Genomic DNA, 21575 nt, shown 5'->3' on the forward strand with positions numbered 1-21575 from the left:
TCTGATTCTTCAGCGATGTTTCTCGCTCTATCTCTGATCCTTCAGTCTGTTTCTCCCTCTATCTCTGATCCTTCAGCGATGTTTCTCGCTCTATCTCTGATCCTTCCGTCTGTTTTTCTCTCTATCTCTGATCCTTCAGTCTGTTTCTCTCTCTATCTCTGATCCTTCAGTGATGTTTCTCACTCTATCTCTGATCCTTCAGTCTGTTTCTCTCTCTATCTCTGATCCTTCAGCGATGTTTCTCGCTCTATCTCTGACCCTTCAGTGATGTTTCTCGCTCTATCTCTGACCCTTCAGTGATGTTTCTCGCTCTATCTCTGATCCTTCAGTGATGTTTCTCCCTCTATCTCTGATCCTTCAGTGATGTTTCTCCCTCTATCTCTGATCCTTCAGTCTGTTTCTCTCTCCATCTCCGATCCTTCAGTGATGTTTCTCGCTCTATCTCTGATCCTTCAGTCTGTTTCTCCCTCTATCTCTGATCCTTCAGTCTGTTTCTCTCTCTATCTCTGATCCTTCAGTCTGTTTCTCTCTCTATCTCTGATCCTTCAGTCTGTTTCTCTCACTAACTCCGATCCTTCAGTGATGTTTCTCGCTCTATCTCTGATCCTTCAGTCTATTTCTCCCTCTATCTCTGATCCTTCAGTCTGTTTCTCTCTCTATCTCTGATCCTTCAGTGATGTTTCTCTCTCTATCTCTGATCCTTCAGTCTGTTTCTCCCTCTATCTCTGATCCTTCAGTCTGTTTCTCCCTCTATCTCTGATCCTTCAGTGATGTTTCTCTCTCTATCTCTGATCCTTCAGTGATGTTTCTCTCTCGATCTCTGATCCTTCATTCTGTTTCTCTCTCTGCGTCCATCTCTGATCCTTCAGTCTGTTTCTCCCTCTATCTCTGATCCGTCAGTGATGTTTCTCGCTCTATCTCTGATCCTTCAGTCTGTTTCTCCCTCTATCTCTGATCCTTCAGTCTGTTTCTCCCTCTATCTCTGATCCTTCAGTGATGTTTCTCGCTCTATCTCTGATCCTTCAGTCTGTTTCTCTCTCTATCTCTGTTCCTTCAGTCTGTTTCTCTCTCTATCTCTGATCCTTCATTCTGTTTCTCTCTCTATCTCTGATCCTTCAGTGATGTTTCTCGCTCTATCTCTGATCCTTCAGTCTGTTTCTCTCTCTATCTCTGATCCTTCACTCTGTTTCTCTCTCTGCCTCGATCTCCGATCATTCAGTGATGTTTCTCTCTCTATCTCTGATCCTTCAGTCTGTTTCTCTCTCTATCTCTGATCCTTCAGTCTGTTTCTCTCTCTATCTCTGATCTATCAGTGATGTTTCTCTCTCTATCTCTGATCCTTCAGTCTGTTTCTCTCTCTATCTCTGATCCTTCAGTCTGTTTCTCCCTCTATCTCTGATCCTTCAGTCTGTTTCTCCCTCTATCTCTGATCCTTCAGTCTGTTTCTCTCTCTATCTCTGATCCTTCAGTGATGTTTCTCTCTCTATCTCTGATCCTTCAGTCTGTTTCTCTCTCTATCTCTGATCCTTCAGTCTGTTTCTCTCTCTATCTCTGATCCTTCAGTGATTTTTCTCTCTCTATCTCTGATCCTTCAGTCTGTTTCTCTCTCTATCTCTGATCCTTCATTCTGTTTCTCTCTCTGCCTCTATCTCTGATCCTTCAGTCTGTTTCGCCCTCGATCTCTGATCCGTCAGTGATGTTTCTCGCTCTATCTCTGATCCTTCATTCTGTTTCTCTCTCTGCCTCGATCTCCGATCCTTCAGTGATGTTTCTCTCTCTATCTCTGATCCTTCAGTCTGTTTCTCTCTCTATTTCTGATCCTTCAGTCTGTTTCTCTCTCTATCTCTGATCCTTCAGTGATGTTTCTCTCTCTATCTCTGATCCTTCAGTCTGTTTCTCTCTCTATCTCTGATCCTTCAGTCTGTTTCTCCCTCTATCTCTGATCCTTCAGTCTGTTTCTCCCTCTATCTCTGATCCTTCAGTCTGTTTCTCTCTCTATCTCTGATCCTTCAGTGATGTTTCTCTCTCTATCTCTGATCCTTCAGTCTGTTTCTCTCTCTATCTCTGATCCGTCAGCGATGTTTCTCTCTCTATCTCTGATCCTTCAGTCTGTTTCTCTCTCGATCTCTGATCCTTCAGTGATGTTTCTCGCTGTATCCCTGATCCTTCAGTCTGTTTCTCTCTCTATCTCTGTTCCTTCAGTCTGTTTCTCTCTCTCTCTCTGATCCTTCAGTGATGTTTCTCGCTCTATCTCTGATCCTTCAGTCTGTTTCTCTCTCTATCTCTGATCCTTCAGTCTGTTTCTCTCTCTATCTCTGATCGTTCAGTGATGTTTCTCGCTCTATCTCTGATCCTTCAGTGATGTTTCTCGCTCTATCTCTGATCCTTCAGTCTGTTTCTCTCTCGATCTCTGATCCTTCAGTGATGTTTCTCGCTCTATCTCTGATCCTTCAGTCTGTTTCTCTCTCTATCTCTGATCCTTCAGCGATGTTTCTCTCTCTATCTCTGATCCGTCAGTCTGTTTCTCTCTCTATCTCTGATCCTTCAGTCTGTTTCTCTCTCTATCTCTGATCCTTCAGGGATGTTTCTCGCTCTATCTCTGATCCTTCAGTCTGTTTCTCGCTCTATCTCTGATCCTTCAGTCTGTTTCTCTCTCGATCTCTGATCCTTCAGTGATGTTTCTCGCTCTATCTCTGATCCTTCAGTCTGTTTCTCGCTCTATCTCTGATCCTTCAGTCTGTTTCTCGCTCTATCTCTGATCCTTCAGTGATGTTTCTCTCTCTATCTCTGATCCTTCAGTGATGTTTCTCTCTCTATTTCTGATCCTTCAGTCTGTTTCTCCCTCTGTCTCTGATCCTTCAGTCGGTTTCTCTCTCTATCTCTGATCCTTCAGTCGGTTTCTCTCTCTATCTCTGATCCTTCAGTCTGTTTCTCCCTCTATCTCTGATCCTTCAGTCGGTTTCTCGCTCTATCTCTGATCCTTCAGTGATGTTTCTCTCTCTATCTCTGATCCTTCAGTCTGTTTCTCCCTCTATCTCTGATCCTTCAGTCGGTTTCTCGCTCTATCTCTGATCCTTCAGTGATGTTTCTCTCTCTATCTCTGATCCTTCAGTGATGTTTCTCTCTCTATTTCTGATCCTTCAGTCTGTTTCTCCCTCTATCTCTGATCCTTCAGTCCGTTTCTCCCTCTATCTCTGATCCTTCAGGGATGTTTCTCGCTCTATCTCTGATCCTTCAGTCTGTTTCTTTCTCGATCTCTGATCCTTCAGTGATGTTTCTCTCTCTATCTCTGATCCTTCAGTGATGTTTCTCTCTCTATTTCTGATTCTTCAGTGATGTTTCTCTCTCTATCTCTGATCCTTCAGTCTGTTTCTCCCTCTATCTCTGATCCTTCAGTCGGTTTCTCTCTCTATCTCTGATCCTTCAGTCTGTTTCTCTCTCGATCTCTGATCCTTCAGTGATGTTTCTCGCTGTATCCCTGATCCTTCAGTCTGTTTCTCTCTCTATCTCTGTTCCTTCAGTCTGTTTCTCGCTCTATCTCTGATCCTTCAGTCTGTTTCTCTCTCTATCTCTGATCCTTCAGTCTGTTTCTCTCTCGATCTCTGATCCTTCAGTGATGTTTCTCTCTCTATCTCTGATCCTTCAGTGATGTTTCTCTCTCTATCTCTGATCCTTCAGTGATGTTTCTCTCTCTATCTCTGATCCTTCAGTCTGTTTCTCTCTCGATCTCTGATCCTTCAGTGATGTTTCTCTCTCTATCTCTGATCCTTCAGTGATGTTTCTCTCTCTATTTCTGATCCTTCAGTGATGTTTCTCTCTCTATTTCTGATCCTTCAGTGATGTTTCTCTCTCTATCTCTGATCCTTCAGTCTGTTTCTCCCTCTATCTCTGATCCTTCAGTCGGTTTCTCTCTCTATCTCTGATCCTTCAGTCTGTTTCTCTCTCGATCTCTGATCCTTCAGTGATGTTTCTCGCTGTATCCCTGATCCTTCAGTCGGTTTCTCTCTCTATCTCTGATCCTTCAGTCTGTTTCTCTCTCTATCTCTGATCCTTCAGTCTGTTTCTCTCTCTATCTCTGATCCTTCAGTCTGTTTCTCTCTCGATCTCTGATCCTTCAGTGATGTTTCTCTCTCTATTTCTGATCCTTCAGTGATGTTTCTCTCTCTATCTCTGATCCTTCAGTCTGTTTCTCCCTCTATCTCTGATCCTTCAGTCTGTTTCTCCCTCTATCTCTGATCCTTCAGTCGGTTTCTCTCTCTATCTCTGATCCTTCAGTCGGTTTCTCTCTCTATCTCTGATCCTTCAGTCTGTTTCTCTCTCTATCTCTGATCCTTCAGTCTGTTTCTCTCTCTATCTCTGATCGTTCAGTGATGTTTCTCGCTGTATCCCTGATCCTTCAGTCTGTTTCTCTCTCTATCTCTGTTCCTTCAGTCTGTTTCTCTCTCTATCTCTGTTCCTTCAGTCTGTTTCTCTCTCTATCTCTGTTCCTTCAGTCTGTTTCTCGCTCTATCTCTGATCCTTCAGTCTGTTTCTCTCTCTATCTCTGTTCCTTCAGTCTGTTTCTCGCTCTATCTCTGATCCTTCAGTCTGTTTCTCTCTCTATCTCTGATCATTCAGTCTGTTTCTCTCTCTATCTCTGATCGTTCAGTGATGTTTCTCGCTCTATCTCTGATCCTTCAGTGATGTTTCTCGCTCTATCTCTGATCCTTCAGTCTGTTTCTCTCTCTATCTCTGATCATTCAGTCTGTTTCTCTCTCTATCTCTGATCCTTCAGTGATGTTTCTCCCTCTATCTCTGATCCTTCAGTCTGTTTCTCGCTCTATCTCTGATCCTTCAGTCGGTTTCTCTCTCTATCTCTGATCCTTCAGTCGGTTTCTCTCTCTATCTCTGATCCTTCAGTCTGTTTCTCTCTCTATCTCTGATCCTTCAGTCTGTTTCTCTCTCTATCTCTGATCGTTCAGTGATGTTTCTCGCTGTATCCCTGATCCTTCAGTCTGTTTCTCTCTCTATCTCTGTTCCTTCAGTCTGTTTCTCTCTCTATCTCTGTTCCTTCAATCTGTTTCTCTCTCTATCTCTGTTCCTTCAGTCTGTTTCTCGCTCTATCTCTGATCCTTCAGTCTGTTTCTCTCTCTATCTCTGTTCCTTCAGTCTGTTTCTCGCTCTATCTCTGATCCTTCAGTCTGTTTCTCCCTCTATCTCTGATCCTTCAGTCTGTTTCTCTCTCTATCTCTGATCCTTCAGCGATGTTTCTCTCTCTATCTCTGATCCGTCAGTCTGTTTCTCTCTCTATCTCTCATCCTTCAGTCTGTTTCTCTCTCTATCTCTGATCCTTCAGTGATGTTTCTCTCTCGATCTCTGATCCTTCATTCTGTTTCTCTCTCTGCCTCCATCTCTGATCCTTCAGTCTGTTTCTCCCTCTATCTCTGATCCGTCAGTGATGTTTCTCGCTCTATCTCTGATCCTTCAGTCTGTTTCTCCCTTTATCTCTGATCCTTCAGTCTGTTTCTCCCTCTATCTCTGATCCTTCAGTGATGTTTCTCGCTCAATCTCTGATCCTTCAGTCTGTTTCTCTCTCTATCTCTGTTCCTTCAGTCTGTTTCTCTCTCTATCTCTGATCCTTCAGTCTGTTTCTCTCTCTATCTCTGATCCTTCAGTGATGTTTCTCGCTCTATCTCTGATCCTTCAGTCTGTTTCTCTCTCTATCTCTGATCCTTCAGTCTGTTTCTCTCTCGATCTCTGATCCTTCAGTCTGTTTCTCTCTCTATCTCTGATCCTTCAGTCTGTTTCTCTCTCTATCTCTGATCCTTCAGTCTGTTTCTCGCTCTATCTCTGATCCTTCAGTCTGTTTCTCGCTCTGTCTCTGATCCTTCAGTCTGTTTCTCTCTCTGTCTCTGATCCTTCAGTCTGTTTCTCTCTCTATCTCTGATCCTTCAGTCTGTTTCTCCCTCCATCTCTGATCCTTCAGTGGTGTTTCTCTCTCTATCTCTGATCCTTCATTCTGTTTCTCTCTCTGCCTCGATCTCCGATCCTTCAGTGATGTTTCTCTCTCTATCTCTGATCCTTCAGTCTGTTTCTCTCTCTATCTCTGATCCGTCAGTCTGTTTCTCTCTCTATCTCTGATCCTTCAGTGATGTTTCTCTCTCTATCTCTGATCCTTCAGTCTGTTTCTCTCTCTATCTCTGATCCTTCAGTCTGTTTCTCCCTCTATCTCTGATCCTTCAGTCTGTTTCTCCCTCTATCTCTGATCCTTCAGTCTGTTTCTCTCTCTGTCTCCGATCCTTCAGTGATGTTTCTCTCTCTATCTCTGATCCTTCAGTCTGTTTCTCTCTCTATTTCTGATCCTTCAGTCTGTTTCTCTCTCTATCTCTGATCCTTCAGTGATGTTTCTCTCTCTATCTCTGATCCTTCAGTCTGTTTCTCTCTCTATCTCTGATCCTTCAGTCTGTTTCTCCCTCTATCTCTGATCCTTCAGTCTGTTTCTCCCTCTATCTCTGATCCTTCAGTCTGTTTCTCTCTCTATCTCTGATCCGTCAGCGATGTTTCTCTCTCTATCTCTGATCCTTCAGTCTGTTTCTCTCTCGATCTCTGATCCTTCAGTGATGTTTCTCGCTGTATCCCTGATCCTTCAGTCTGTTTCTCTCTCTATCTCTGTTCCTTCAATCTGTTTCTCTCTCTCTCTCTGATCCTTCAGTGATGTTTCTCGCTCTATCTCTGATCCTTCAGTCTGTTTCTCTCTCTATCTCTGATCCTTCAGTCTGTTTCTCTCTCTATCTCTGATCGTTCAGTGATGTTTCTCGCTCTATCTCTGATCCTTCAGTGATGTTTCTCGCTCTATCTCTGATCCTTCAGTCTGTTTCTCTCTCGATCTCTGATCCTTCAGTGATGTTTCTCGCTCTATCTCTGATCCTTCAGTCTGTTTCTCTCTCTATCTCTGATCCTTCAGCGATGTTTCTCTCTCTATCTCTGATCCGTCAGTCTGTTTCTCTCTCTATCTCTGATCCTTCAGTCTGTTTCTCTCTCTATCTCTGATCCTTCAGGGATGTTTCTCGCTCTATCTCTGATCCTTCAGTCTGTTTCTCGCTCTATCTCTGATCCTTCAGTCTGTTTCTCTCTCGATCTCTGATCCTTCAGTCTGTTTCTCGCTCTATCTCTGATCCTTCAGTGATGTTTCTCTCTCTATCTCTGATCCTTCAGTGATGTTTCTCTCTCTATTTCTGATCCTTCAGTCTGTTTCTCCCTCTGTCTCTGATCCTTCAGTCGGTTTCTCTCTCTATCTCTGATCCTTCAGTCGGTTTCTCTCTCTATCTCTGATCCTTCAGTCTGTTTCTCCCTCTATCTCTGATCCTTCAGTCGGTTTCTCGCTCTATCTCTGATCCTTCAGTGATGTTTCTCTCTCTATCTCTGATCCTTCAGTCTGTTTCTCCCTCTATCTCTGATCCTTCAGTCGGTTTCTCGCTCTATCTCTGATCCTTCAGTGATGTTTCTCTCTCTATCTCTGATCCTTCAGTGATGTTTCTCTCTCTATTTCTGATCCTTCAGTCTGTTTCTCCCTCTATCTCTGATCCTTCAGTCCGTTTCTCCCTCTATCTCTGATCCTTCAGGGATGTTTCTCGCTCTATCTCTGATCCTTCAGTCTGTTTCTTTCTCGATCTCTGATCCTTCAGTGATGTTTCTCTCTCTATCTCTGATCCTTCAGTGATGTTTCTCTCTCTATTTCTGATTCTTCAGTGATGTTTCTCTCTCTATCTCTGATCCTTCAGTCTGTTTCTCCCTCTATCTCTGATCCTTCAGTCGGTTTCTCTCTCTATCTCTGATCCTTCAGTCTGTTTCTCTCTCGATCTCTGATCCTTCAGTGATGTTTCTCGCTGTATCCCTGATCCTTCAGTCTGTTTCTCTCTCTATCTCTGTTCCTTCAGTCTGTTTCTCGCTCTATCTCTGATCCTTCAGTCTGTTTCTCTCTCTATCTCTGATCCTTCAGTCTGTTTCTCTCTCGATCTCTGATCCTTCAGTGATGTTTCTCTCTCTGTCTCTGATCCTTCAGTGATGTTTCTCTCTCTATCTCTGATCCTTCAGTGATGTTTCTCTCTCTATCTCTGATCCTTCAGTCTGTTTCTCTCTCGATCTCTGATCCTTCAGTGATGTTTCTCTCTCTATCTCTGATCCTTCAGTCTGTTTCTCTCTCGATCTCTGATCCTTCAGTGATGTTTCTCTCTCTATCTCTGATCCTTCAGTGATGTTTCTCTCTCTATTTCTGATCCTTCAGTGATGTTTCTCTCTCTATTTCTGATCCTTCAGTGATGTTTCTCTCTCTATCTCTGATCCTTCAGTCGGTTTCTCTCTCTATCTCTGATCCTTCAGTCTGTTTCTCTCTCGATCTCTGATCCTTCAGTGATGTTTCTCGCTGTATCCCTGATCCTTCAGTCGGTTTCTCTCTCTATCTCTGATCCTTCAGTCTGTTTCTCTCTCTATCTCTGATCCTTCAGTCTGTTTCTCTCTCTATCTCTGATCCTTCAGTCTGTTTCTCTCTCGATCTCTGATCCTTCAGTGATGTTTCTCTCTCTATTTCTGATCCTTCAGTGATGTTTCTCTCTCTATCTCTGATCCTTCAGTCTGTTTCTCCCTCTATCTCTGATCCTTCAGTCGGTTTCTCTCTCTATCTCTGATCCTTCAGTCTGTTTCTCCCTCTATCTCTGATCCTTCAGTCGGTTTCTCTCTCTATCTCTGATCCTTCAGTCGGTTTCTCTCTCTATCTCTGATCCTTCAGTCTGTTTCTCTCTCTATCTCTGATCCTTCAGTCTGTTTCTCTCTCTATCTCTGATCGTTCAGTGATGTTTCTCGCTGTATCCCTGATCCTTCAGTCTGTTTCTCTCTCTATCTCTGTTCCTTCAGTCTGTTTCTCTCTCTATCTCTGTTCCTTCAGTCTGTTTCTCTCTCTATCTCTGTTCCTTCAGTCTGTTTCTCGCTCTATCTCTGATCCTTCAGTCTGTTTCTCTCTCTATCTCTGTTCCTTCAGTCTGTTTCTCGCTCTATCTCTGATCCTTCAGTCTGTTTCTCTCTCTATCTCTGATCATTCAGTCTGTTTCTCTCTCTATCTCTGATCGTTCAGTGATGTTTCTCGCTCTATCTCTGATCCTTCAGTGATGTTTCTCGCTCTATCTCTGATCCTTCAGTCTGTTTCTCTCTCTATCTCTGATCGTTCAGTGATGTTTCTCGCTCTATCTCTGATCCTTCAGTGATGTTTCTCGCTCTATCTCTGATCCTTCAGTCTGTTTCTCTCTCGATCTCTGATCCTTCAGTGATGTTTCTCGCTCTATCTCTGATCCTTCAGTCTGTTTCTCTCTCTATCTCTGATCCTTCAGCGATGTTTCTCTCTCTATCTCTGATCCGTCAGTCTGTTTCTCTCTCTATCTCTGATCCTTCAGTCTGTTTCTCTCTCTATCTCTGATCCTTCAGGGATGTTTCTCGCTCTATCTCTGATCCTTCAGTCTGTTTCTCGCTCTATCTCTGATCCTTCAGTCTGTTTCTCTCTCGATCTCTGATCCTTCAGTGATGTTTCTCGCTCTATCTCTGATCCTTCAGTCTGTTTCTCGCTCTATCTCTGATCCTTCAGTCTGTTTCTCGCTCTATCTCTGATCCTTCAGTGATGTTTCTCTCTCTATCTCTGATCCTTCAGTGATGTTTCTCTCTCTATTTCTGATCCTTCAGTCTGTTTCTCCCTCTGTCTCTGATCCTTCAGTCGGTTTCTCTCTCTATCTCTGATCCTTCAGTCGGTTTCTCTCTCTATCTCTGATCCTTCAGTCTGTTTCTCCCTCTATCTCTGATCCTTCAGTCGGTTTCTCGCTCTATCTCTGATCCATCAGTGATGTTTCTCTCTCTATCTCTGATCCTTCAGTCTGTTTCTCCCTCTATCTCTGATCCTTCAGTCGGTTTCTCGCTCTATCTCTGATCCTTCAGTGATGTTTCTCTCTCTATCTCTGATCCTTCAGTGATGTTTCTCTCTCTATTTCTGATCCTTCAGTCTGTTTCTCCCTCTATCTCTGATCCTTCAGTCCGTTTCTCCCTCTATCTCTGATCCTTCAGGGATGTTTCTCGCTCTATCTCTGATCCTTCAGTCTGTTTCTTTCTCGATCTCTGATCCTTCAGTGATGTTTCTCTCTCCATCTCTGATCCTTCAGTGATGTTTCTCTCTCTATTTCTGATTCTTCAGTGATGTTTCTCTCTCTATCTCTGATCCTTCAGTCTGTTTCTCCCTCTATCTCTGATCCTTCAGTCGGTTTCTCTCTCTATCTCTGATCCTTCAGTCTGTTTCTCTCTCGATCTCTGATCCTTCAGTGATGTTTCTCGCTGTATCCCTGATCCTTCAGTCTGTTTCTCTATCTATCTCTGGTCCTTCAGTCTGTTTCTCGCTCTATCTCTGATCCTTCAGTCTGTTTCTCTCTCTATCTCTGATCCTTCAGTCTGTTTCTCTCTCGATCTCTGATCCTTCAGTGATGTTTCTCTCTCTATCTCTGATCCTTCAGTGATGTTTCTCTCTCTATCTCTGATCCTTCAGTGATGTTTCTCTCTCTATCTCTGATCCTTCAGTCTGTTTCTCTCTCGATCTCTGATCCTTCAGTGATGTTTCTCTCTCTATCTCTGATCCTTCAGTGATGTTTCTCTCTCTATTTCTGATCCTTCAGTGATGTTTCTCTCTCTATTTCTGATCCTTCAGTGATGTTTCTCTCTCTATCTCTGATCCTTCAGTCTGTTTCTCCCTCTATCTCTGATCCTTCAGTCGGTTTCTCTCTCTATCTCTGATCCTTCAGTCTGTTTCTCTCTCGATCTCTGATCCTTCAGTGATGTTTCTCGCTGTATCCCTGATCCTTCAGTCGGTTTCTCTCTCTATCTCTGATCCTTCAGTCTGTTTCTCTCTCTATCTCTGATCCTTCAGTCTGTTTCTCTCTCTATCTCTGATCCTTCAGTCTGTTTCTCTCTCGATCTCTGATCCTTCAGTGATGTTTCTCTCTCTATTTCTGATCCTTCAGTGATGTTTCTCTCTCTATCTCTGATCCTTCAGTCTGTTTCTCCCTCTATCTCTGATCCTTCAGTCGGTTTCTCTCTCTATCTCTGATCCTTCACTCTGTTTCTCCCTCTATCTCTGATCCTTCAGTCGGTTTCTCTCTCTATCTCTGATCCTTCAGTCGGTTTCTCTCTCTATCTCTGATCCTTCAGTCTGTTTCTCTCTCTATCTCTGATCCTTCAGTCTGTTTCTCTCTCTATCTCTGATCGTTCAGTGATGTTTCTCGCTGTATCCCTGATCCTTCAGTCTGTTTCTCTCTCTATCTCTGTTCCTTCAGTCTGTTTCTCTCTCTATCTCTGTTCCTTCAGTCTGTTTCTCTCTCTATCTCTGTTCCTTCAGTCTGTTTCTCGCTCTATCTCTGATCCTTCAGTCTGTTTCTCTCTCTATCTCTGTTCCTTCAGTCTGTTTCTCGCTCTATCTCTGATCATTCAGTCTGTTTCTCTCTCTATCTCTGATCGTTCAGTGATGTTTCTCGCTCTATCTCTGATCCTTCAGTGATGTTTCTCGCTCTATCTCTGATCCTTCAGTCTGTTTCTCTCTCTATCTCTGATCCTTCAGCGATGTTTCTCTCTCTATCTCTGATCCGTCAGTCTGTTTCTCTCTCTATCTCTCATCCTTCAGTCTGTTTCTCTCTCTATCTCTGATCCTTCAGTGATGTTTCTCTCTCGATCTCTGATCCTTCATTCTGTTTCTCTCTCTGCCTCCATCTCTGATCCTTCAGTCTGTTTCTCCCTCTATCTCTGATCCGTCAGTGATGTTTCTCGCTCTATCTCTGATCCTTCAGTCTGTTTCTCTCTCTATCTCAGATCCTTCAGTCTGTTTCTCTCTCTATCTCTGATCCTTCAGTCTGTTTCTCTCTCTATCTCTGATCCTTCAGTGATGTTTCTTGCTCTGTCTCGGATCCTTCAGTCTGTTTCTCTCTCTATCTCTGATCCTTCAGTCTGTTTCTCTCTCTATCTCTGATCCTTCAGTCTGTTTCTCCCTCTATCTCTGATCCTTCAGTGATGTTTCTCTCTCTATCTCTGATCCTTCATTCTGTTTCTCTCTCTGCCTCGATCTCTGATCCGTCAGTGATGTTTCTCGCTCTATCTCTGATCCTTCAGTCTGTTTCTCCCTCTATCTCTTATCCTTCAGTCTGTTTCTCCCTCTATCTCTGATCCTTCAGTGATGTTTCTCGCTCCATCTCTGATCCTTCAGTCTGTTTCTCTCTCTATCTCTGTTCCTTCAGTCTGTTTCTCTCTCTATCTCTGATCCTTCAGTCTGTTTCTCTCTCTATCTCTGATCCTTCAGTCTGTTTCTCTCTCTATCTCTGATCCTTCAGTCTGTTTCTCTCTCTATCTCTGATCCTTCAGTGATGTTTCTCGCTCTGTCTCGGATCCTTCAGTCTGTTTCTCTCTCTATCTCTGATCCTTCAGTCTGTTTCTCTCTCTATCTCTGATCCTTCAGTCTGTTTCTCCCTCTATCTCTGATCCTTCAGTGATGTTTCTCTCTCTATCTCTGATCCTTCATTCTGTTTCTCTCTCTGCCTCGATCTCCGATCCTTCAGTGATGTTTCTCTCTCTATCTCTGATCCTTCAGTCTGTTTCTCTCTCTATCTCTGATCTTTCAGTCTGTTTCTCTCTCTATCTCTGATCCTTCAGTGATGTTTCTCTCTCTATCTCTGATCCTTCAGTCTGTTTCTCTCTCTATCTCTGATCCTTCAGTCTGTTTCTCCCTCTATCTCTAATCCTTCAGTCTGTTTCTCCCTCTATCTCTGATCCTTCAATCTGTTTCTCTCTCTATCTCTGATCCTTCAGTGATGTTTCTCTCTCTATCTGTGATCCTTCAGTCTGTTTCTCTCTCTATCTCTGATCCTTCAGTCTGTTTCTCTCTCTATCTCTGATCCTTCAGTGATGTTTCTCTCTCTATCTCTGATCCTTCAGTCTGTTTCTCTCTATCTCTGATCCTTCAGTCTGTTTCTCCCTCTATCTCTGATCCTTCAGTCTGTTTCTCCCTCTATCTCTGATCCTTCAGTCTGTTTCTCTCTCTATCTCTGATCCTTCAGTGATGTTTCTCTCTCTATCTCTGATCCTTCAGTCTGTTTCTCTCTCTATCTCTGATCCTTCAGTCTGTTTCTCTCTCTATCTCTGTTCCTTCAGTCTGTTTCTCTCTCTATCTCTGATCCTTCAGTCTGTTTCTCCCTCTATCTCTGATCTTTCAGTCTGTTTCTCCCTCTCTCTCTGATCCTTCAGTCTGTTTCTCTCTCTATCTCTGATCCTTCAGTGATGTTTCTCTCTCTATCTCTGATCCTTCAGTCTGTTTCTCTCTCTATCTCTGATCCTTCAGTCTGTTTCTCCCTCTATCTCTGATCCTTCAGTCTGTTTCTCCCTCTATCTCTGATCCTTCAGTCTGTTTCTTGCTCTATCTCTGATCCTTCAGTCTGTTTCTCCCTCTATCTCTGATCCTTCAGTCTGTTTCTCTCTCTATCTCTGATCCTTCAGCGATGTTTCTTGCTCTATCTCTGATCCTTCAGTCTGTTTCTCTCTCTATCTCTGATCCTTCAGTCTGTTTCTCCCTCTATCTCTGATCCTTCAGTCTGTTTCTCCCTCTATCTCTGATCCTTCAGTCTGTTTCTCGCTCTATCTCTGATCCTTCAGTCTGTTTCTCCCTCTATCTCTGATCCTTCAGTCTGTTTCTCTCTCTATCTCTGATCCTTCAGCGATGTTTCTTGCTCTATCTCTGATCCTTCAGTCTGTTTCTCTCTCTATCTCTGATCCTTCAGCGATGTTTCTCGCTCTATCTCTGATCCTTCAGTCTGTTTCTCTCTCTATCTCTGATCCTTCAGTGATGTTTCTCACTCTGTCTCTGACCCTTCAGTGATGTTTCTCGCTCTATCTCAGATCCTTCAGTCTGTTTCTCTCTCTATCTCTGATCCTTCACTCTGTTTCACTCTTTCCCTCAATCTCTGATCCTTCAGTCTGTTTCTCCTTCTGTACAGCTGCAACATGACTTGCCAATTTTTATACTCTGTGCCCCGACCGATGAAGGCAAGCATCCCGTATGCCTTCTTGACTACCTTATCCACCTGCGTTGCCACTTTCAGTGACCTGTGGACCTGTATGCCCAGATCTCTCTGCCTGTCAATACTCCTAAGGGTTCTGCCATTGACTGTATACCTCCCACCTGCTTTAGACCTTCCAAAATGCATTACCTCACATTTGTCCGGATTAAACTCCATCTGCCATTTCTCCGCCCAAGTCTCCAACCGATCTATATCCTGCTGTATCCTCTGACAATCCTCATCACTGTCCGCAACTCCACCAACCTTTGTGTCGTCCGCAAACTTACTAATCAGACCAGCTACATTTTTCTCCAGCTCATTTATGCGATAGTTATAGGGGACTCAATTGTAAGGGGAATAGATAGGCTTTTCTGTGGCCGCAGAAGAGACTCCAGGATGGTATGTTGCCTCCCTGTTGCTAAGGTCAAGGATGTCTCAGAGCGGTTCTGAAGAAACATTCTGAAGGGGGAGGGTGAACAGCCAGTGGTCGTGGTACACATTGGTACGAACGACATAGGTAAAAAAAAAGGATGAGATCCTAAAAGCAGAATGTAGGGAGCTAGGAAGTCAGTTGAAAAGTAGGACCTCAAAGGAAGTGATCTCAGTTTTCCTACCAGTGCCACCTGCTAGTCAGAGGAGAAATAGCAGGATATATCAGGTGAATATGTGGCTGAAGAGATGCTGTGAGGGGGAGGGTTTTAGATTCCTGGGGCATTAGGACCGGTTCTGGGGGAGGTGGGACCGTACAAACTGGACGGGTCACACCTGGGCAGGACCGAGACTGATGTCCAAGGGCGGGTATTTGCTAGAGTGACTGGGGAGGGTTTAAAGTAAAATAGCAGGGGGATGGGAACCTTTGCAAGGAGTCAGAGGAGGGGGGATCAAGGACAAGAACACAAGACAGGAAGGGGAATAAGAAAAGTGATAGAGAAATCAAGGGCCAGAATTAAACAGGACCACAGTGAAAAATGGTGGGAAGAGGACAAGTAATGTTAAAAAGACAAGCCTTAAGGCTTTGTGCCTTAACGCGCAGAGCATTCGCAATAAAGTGGATTAATTAATCGCACAAATAGATGTAAACGGGTATGATATAATTGGGATTACGGAGACATGGCTGTAAGGTGACCAGGGATGGGAAATGAACATCCAGGGATATTCAGTAGTTAGGAAGGACAGACCAAAAGCAAAAGGCGGTGGAGTTGCATTGCTGGTTAAAGAGGAAATTAACACAATTGTGAGGAAAGATTTAGATTTAGATTAGAGATACAGCACTGAAACAGGCCCTTCGGCCCACCGAGTCTGTGCCGAACATCAACCACCCATTTATACTAATCCTACACTAATCCCCTATTCTTACCAAACATCCCCACCTGTCCCTATATTTCCCTACCACCGACCTAGACTAGTGACAATTTATAATGGCCAATTTACCTATCAACCTGCAAGTCTTTTGGCTTGTGGGAGGAAACCGGAGCACCCGGAGAAAACCCACGCAGACACAGGGAGAACTTGCAAACTCCACACAGGCAGTACCCGGAATCGAACCCGGGTCCCTGAAGCTGTGAGGCTGCAGTGCTAACCACTGCGCCACTGTGCCGCATGTTGTCATGGAAGGAGCGGATGAGACTGAGGAGCTTCGATGGATAGCCAAATTTTCTCAAAGTACAGTACTTGAACAGCATTACGTTAATTTGAAGCACAGAAACTGTCCAGTCGAGCCAATTGGTCTATGTCCGTGTTTCTGCTGCACACAAGCTTTCTTCCACACTTAGAGTCATAGAATTATACAGCACAGAAACAGGCCCTTTGGCCCAACGCGTCTGCGCTGACCATCAAGCTCCCATCCAATCTAATCCCATTTTCCCGCACTGACGATGTGGAATCTGTATGGGTAGAGCTGAGAAACACTAAGGGGCAAAAAACATGAGTGGGGGTTGTATATAGACACCCAAACTGTAGTAGTGATGTTGGGAATGGCATTAAACAGGAAATTATAGATGCATGCGATAAGGAACATCTGTAATTATGGGTGACTTTAATCTGCATATAGATTGGGCAAATCAAATTGGTCACAATACCATAGAGGAGGAATTCTTGGAGTGTATACAGAATGGTTTTCTGGACCAATACGTTGAGGAACCAACTAGAGAACGGGCCATCCTAGACTGGGTATTGTGTAATGAGAGAGGAATAATTGACAATCTAGTGGTGCGAGACCCTTTGGGGACGAGCGACCATAATATGATAGAATTTTTCATCAAGATGGAGAGTGACGTAGTTGATTCTGAGACTATGGTCCTGAATCTTAGTAAAGGAAACTATGAAGGTATGAGGCGCAAGTTGGCCATGACGGATTGGGAAACATTACTTAAAGGGATGACGGTGGATAGGCAATGACAAATATTTAAAGAGCGCATGGATGAACTGCAATAATTGTTTATCCCAGTCTGGAGCAAAAGTGAAATGGGAAAGGTAGACAAACCATGGCTTACAAGGGAAATTAGAGATAGCATTAGCTCCTGGGAAGAGGCATATTAATTTACCAGAAAATACAACAGACCTGAGGATTGGGAGCAGTTTAGAATTCAGCAAAGGAGGACCAAGGGATTGATTAAGAAGGGGAAAATAGAGTACAAGAGCAAGCTTGTGGGGAACATAAAAACTGACTGTAAAAGTTTCTATAGGTATGTGAAGAGAAAAAGATTGGTGAAAACAAATGTAGATCCTTTACAGTCAGAAACAGGGGAATTTATTATGGGGAATAAAGAAATGGCTGACCAATTAAATGCATACTTTGGTTCTGTCTTCACAAAGGAGGACACAAATATCACACCAGAAATGTTGGGGAACACAGGGCTGAGTGAGAGAGAGGAACTGAAGGAAATCAGTATTAGTAGAGAAATGGTGTTGGGGAAATTGATGGGATTGAAGGCGGATGAATCCCTAGAGCCTGATGGTATGCATCCCAGAGTACTTAAGGAAGTGGCCCTAGAAATAGTGGATGCATTGGTGGTCATCTTCCAAGATTCTATAGACTCTGGAACAGTTCCTACAGATTGGAGGGTAGCCAATGTAACCCCACTATTTAAACGGGAGGTAGAGAGAAATCAGCGAATTATAGACCAGTCAGCCTGATGTCGGTAGTGGGGAAAATTCTAGAGTCCATTATCAAAGATTTTATAGCAGAGCACTTGGAGAACAGTGGTAGGATCAGGCAGAGTCAGCATGGATTTACGAGAGGGAAATCATGCTTGACAAATCGACTGGAATTCTTCAAGGATTTAACTAGTAGAGTTGATGAGGGGGATCCAGTGGATGTGGTTTATTTGGACTTTCAGAAGGCTTTCGACAAAGTCCCACATAAGAGATTAGCATGTAAAATGAAAGCGCAATGGGATTGGGGGTAGTGTCTGCGATGGATAGAAAATTGGTTGGCGGACAGGAAACAAAGAGTAGGGATAACTGGTTCTTTTTCCGAATGGCAGGCAGTGACTAATGGGGTACCGCAGGGATCGGTGCTAGGACCCCAGCTATTCACAATATATATTAATGATTTAGATGAGGAAACTAAATGTAATATCTCCAAATTTGCAGATGACACAAAACTGGGTGGGAGGGTGAATTGTGAGGAGGATGCAGAGAGGCTTCAGGGTGATTTGGACAAGTTGAGTGAGTGGGCTAATGCATGGCAGATGCAGTATAATGTGGATAAATGTGAGGTTATCCACTTTGGTAGCAAAAACAGGAAGGCAGATTATTATCTGAATGGCTATAAACTGAGAGAGGGGAGTATGCAGTGAGACCTGGGTGTTCTCGTACACCAGTCGCTGAAGGTAAGTATGCAGGTGCAACAGGTGGTAAAAAAGACAAATGGTATCCTGGCCTTCATAGCGAGACGATTCGAGTACAGGAGCTTGGATGTCTTGCTGCAATTGTACTGGGCCTTGGTGAGGCCACACCTGGAATATTGTGTGCAGTTTTGGTCTCCTTATCTGAGGAAGGATGTTCTTGCTATACAGGGAGTGCAGTGACAGTTTACCAGACTGATTCCTGGGATGGTGGGACTGACGTATGAGGAGAGATTGAGTCGGTTAGGATTATATTCGCTGGAGTTCAGAAGAGTGAGGGGGGATCTCAGAGAAACCTATAAAATTCTAACAGGACTTGATAGGTTAGATGCAGGAAGGATGTTCCCGATGGTGAGGGAGTCCAGAACCAGGGATCATAGTCTAAGGATATGGGGTAAACCATTCAGGACTGAGATGAGGAGAACTTTCTTCACCCAGAGAGTGGCGAGCCTGTGGAATTCGCTACCACAGAAAGCAGTTGAGGCCAAAACATTGTATGTTTTCAAGAAGGAGTTAGATATAGCTCTTGGGTCTAAAGGGATCAAAGGGTATGGGGCGAAAGCGGGAACGGGCTACTGAGTTGGATGATCAGCCATGATCATAATGAATGGCGGAGCAGGCTCGAAGGGCCGAATGGCCTACTCCTGCTCCTATTTTCTATGTTTCTATGACCCTGCTCCCCAGCTCCTCTTCCCCTCTACCCCACCACCCAATCTAACCTCTATGACTTCAATCCCGCGCTACATGCTTGACTCTTAATGCCTTTAGGGTAACTAGTTATGGGAAATAAATGTTGTCTGACCAGCATCACATGGATTCCAAGAACAAGCATTTGTTTTTTGAACAAAGCCAGAAGTGCCAGTTTGATTGAGGGTCCTGTTACTGGTTCTGATTGCTGCTACCTCTCTCTCACCAGATCCAGGATCACAAAGTATCCTCATGTCAACGGGACTCGAAGATTCCTTGCTGGCAGAAACAGAAATGTGACAGCACATTAATAAACCATGTCTTGCTGGACATCTGCTGACCTGGGCCATACCGTGCTGCTACTGACCTGTGTCTTGGGATGCTGCTGTTGGAATTTGCTGATAGTATTTAGTCTCTAATCATGTTTGTCACTTGGTGCATTTACAGCTGTAGCCTTTATGTGACAGTGAACCTACAAGCACTTGATGGGCACCCTCCAATCACCTCACTTTATGTTTCTGTACTTATTTATTTTTAATAACTTATTTACTTCAATTAGTCTTAATAATAGCAGTTGCTGCACTGCAAGTTTTATTAAAGCACTGAGATGTTTTGATGTGATAAGGCACTGTGTAAGTGGAGCTGTTAATTCAATTAATGAATGGCAGAAACTTGATGGGTGGAATGGCCTCTTTCTATGCCATAATGATTCCAAGAAGCATTTTAAAAAGAGCTTGGCTTGAGCTCAGCTGTCTTTCCTCAGTCTGGTAACTGTGCTGTCTCTGAAATAAGAAAGTCAGTGATGCTCAGTGGAGTTTGTGTTCCCATCATCTGTTGTGAATGAAAATTGTTAACTAAGTTAGCCAAAGGAAACCCTCAAATTCTTCTCCTTCTAGGTGTGATAAAGTGCAGTAACTAGTGGGAAAGACAATTCCTTCCCACTCCAACTCACATTATTATTATTTCCATCTCCAACATCATAGAGGGCAAAGGCACTGAATTCCCAGAGAATAAACATGAACTGCACCAGTCAGAGTAACGTGGGCCCCTGCCTGACTCATGTCACTGGAAACAGCATCCATACATTTGAACTAGCCACATTAAGGCTGTGCCTACTAGAGCAGGTCTTCTTTGACCTCCTTGTCTCAAGAGACAATGGATACGCGCCTGGAGGTGGTCAGTGGTTTGTGAAGTAGCGCCTGGAGTGGCTATAAAGGTCAATTCTAGAGTGACAGACTCTTCCACAGGTGTTGCAGATAAAATTGGTTGTCGGGGCTGTTACACAGTTGGCTCTCTCCTTGCGCTTCTGTCTTTTTTCCTGCCAACTGCTAAGTCTCTTCGACTCGCCACACTTTAGCCCCACCTTTATGGCTGCCCGCAAGCTCTGGCGATCGCTGGCAACTGACTCCCACAACTTGTGATCAATGTCACAGGACTTCATGTCGCGTTTGCAGACGTCTTTAAAGCAGAGACATGGACGGCTGGTGGGTCTGATACCAGTGACGAGCTCGCTGTACCATGTGTCTTTGGTGATCCTGCCATCTTCCATGCGGCTCACATGGCCAAGCCATCTCAGGCGCCGCTGACTCAGTAGGGTGTATATGCTGGGGATGTTGGCCACCTCAAGGAGCAGGTCAGAGGTTGTGTATTCTGCAGTGAGTGATTCACTTCCTGACTCCCCAAATCCATAGCACCCAGTCAGGAGTGTGATTGAACACTTCACTTGCATGGATGAGTATAGCTGCAACAACACTTAAGAAGCTCGATATCAGCCAAGATAAAGCTGCCCGCTTTGATTGGAACATTCATTCCCTCCACCACTGGCACATCATGGCTGCAGTATGTACCAGCAACTCACCTCAGCTCCTTTGACAACACTTTTCTAATTTATGAGCTCTGCCACAAGTGCCTGAGAATTACCCCTCCAAATCACACACAATATGACTGAAAATATAATCACCATTCCTTCAGTATCACTGGATCAAAATCCTGGAACAGCACTGTGGGTGTACCTACATCACACAGACTGCAGTGATTCAAGAAGATGGCTCACCACCAGGTCAACTAGAGATGGGCAACAAATGCTGGTCTTGCCCACATGCCAATAAGGAAATAAAAAAAACCAGTCAAAATAACAATCCACTGGAACTATTTACTGATGTGGGATGAGCGCAGGAGAAAAACTACAAACTTTGTGCTCGAGTTTAGCTGAAATGAAATCACCTGTGCTGCATCCAGCAGTGCTGGGGGCTGAAGTAGAGAAAGGAGCTTTGAAAATAATGAATAACCAAAGTAAGGATCTGGTTCTGCACAGAGCCTGCTGGGAGGCAAGGCATGATAAGATGAGGAACTAACTTTTAACCTAATGTAATGAATTAAAAAATAAATGTTGCAGAATTTATTCTTGATCAATTCTACATTTTTTGGAATTGACCTGTACACAGAAAGATCGGGATATTGATCATGTGAGTTACATGTACTACTAAGTCACTGAACAGAAGCTGCCATAAGTCCCATTTTGGGAGTAACCTGCGTATCACACAACCATAGGAAATCATCCGTCTATCAGATGAAACATGCAGCTTGTATCTGTGCTTCCCTTTGTTCACCACAAGCTCACAGAAACAGATAAATGCACACACATAGTGCTGGATTTTAAGCACCTGCTGCTGGGAGTGGTGGCGGGTGAAAAGAATGGCAGCCCACACGTGCGAGCTGCACGCCACCATCCCATTGCAATCTACTGCGCTGCGACTAATTTAAATGCACTTGTTGGTCTGCCTGCCCCAATCATGTGGAGGGGATGGGCTCTCCGACACTGGCAATGCCATCAACTGCCTGTGCGCAGGCGCTGGGGTCTTTTTTAAAGGGCAGCCAGCTCTGCCGACTACATTTTTAAAGGGACCGCTCCCAACTGTTCCTATCAAAACTCTATTGCCCC

The 21575-nt window shown here is 44.0% G+C and overlaps 1 protein-coding gene across 1 annotated transcript in view; it reads left to right on the forward strand.

The window, feature by feature from the left end:
• The window catches only part of lrrc73 (leucine rich repeat containing 73), a 550518-nt gene extending 529532 nt beyond the window's left edge, over positions 1 to 20986 (forward strand). Inside the window, exon 6 of the mRNA XM_068028166.1 lies at positions 18864 to 20986. Within this exon, the coding sequence (XP_067884267.1) occupies positions 18864 to 18934 (71 nt within the window). The 3' untranslated portion in view covers positions 18935 to 20986. The remainder of the gene's footprint in view (positions 1 to 18863) is intronic.
• The last annotated feature ends 589 nt before the right edge of the window (positions 20987 to 21575 follow it).

The sequence above is a fragment of the Heterodontus francisci genome, chromosome 3 (assembly GCF_036365525.1).
Source record: "Heterodontus francisci isolate sHetFra1 chromosome 3, sHetFra1.hap1, whole genome shotgun sequence".
In the NCBI taxonomy this organism is placed as follows: Eukaryota; Metazoa; Chordata; class Chondrichthyes; order Heterodontiformes; family Heterodontidae; genus Heterodontus; species Heterodontus francisci.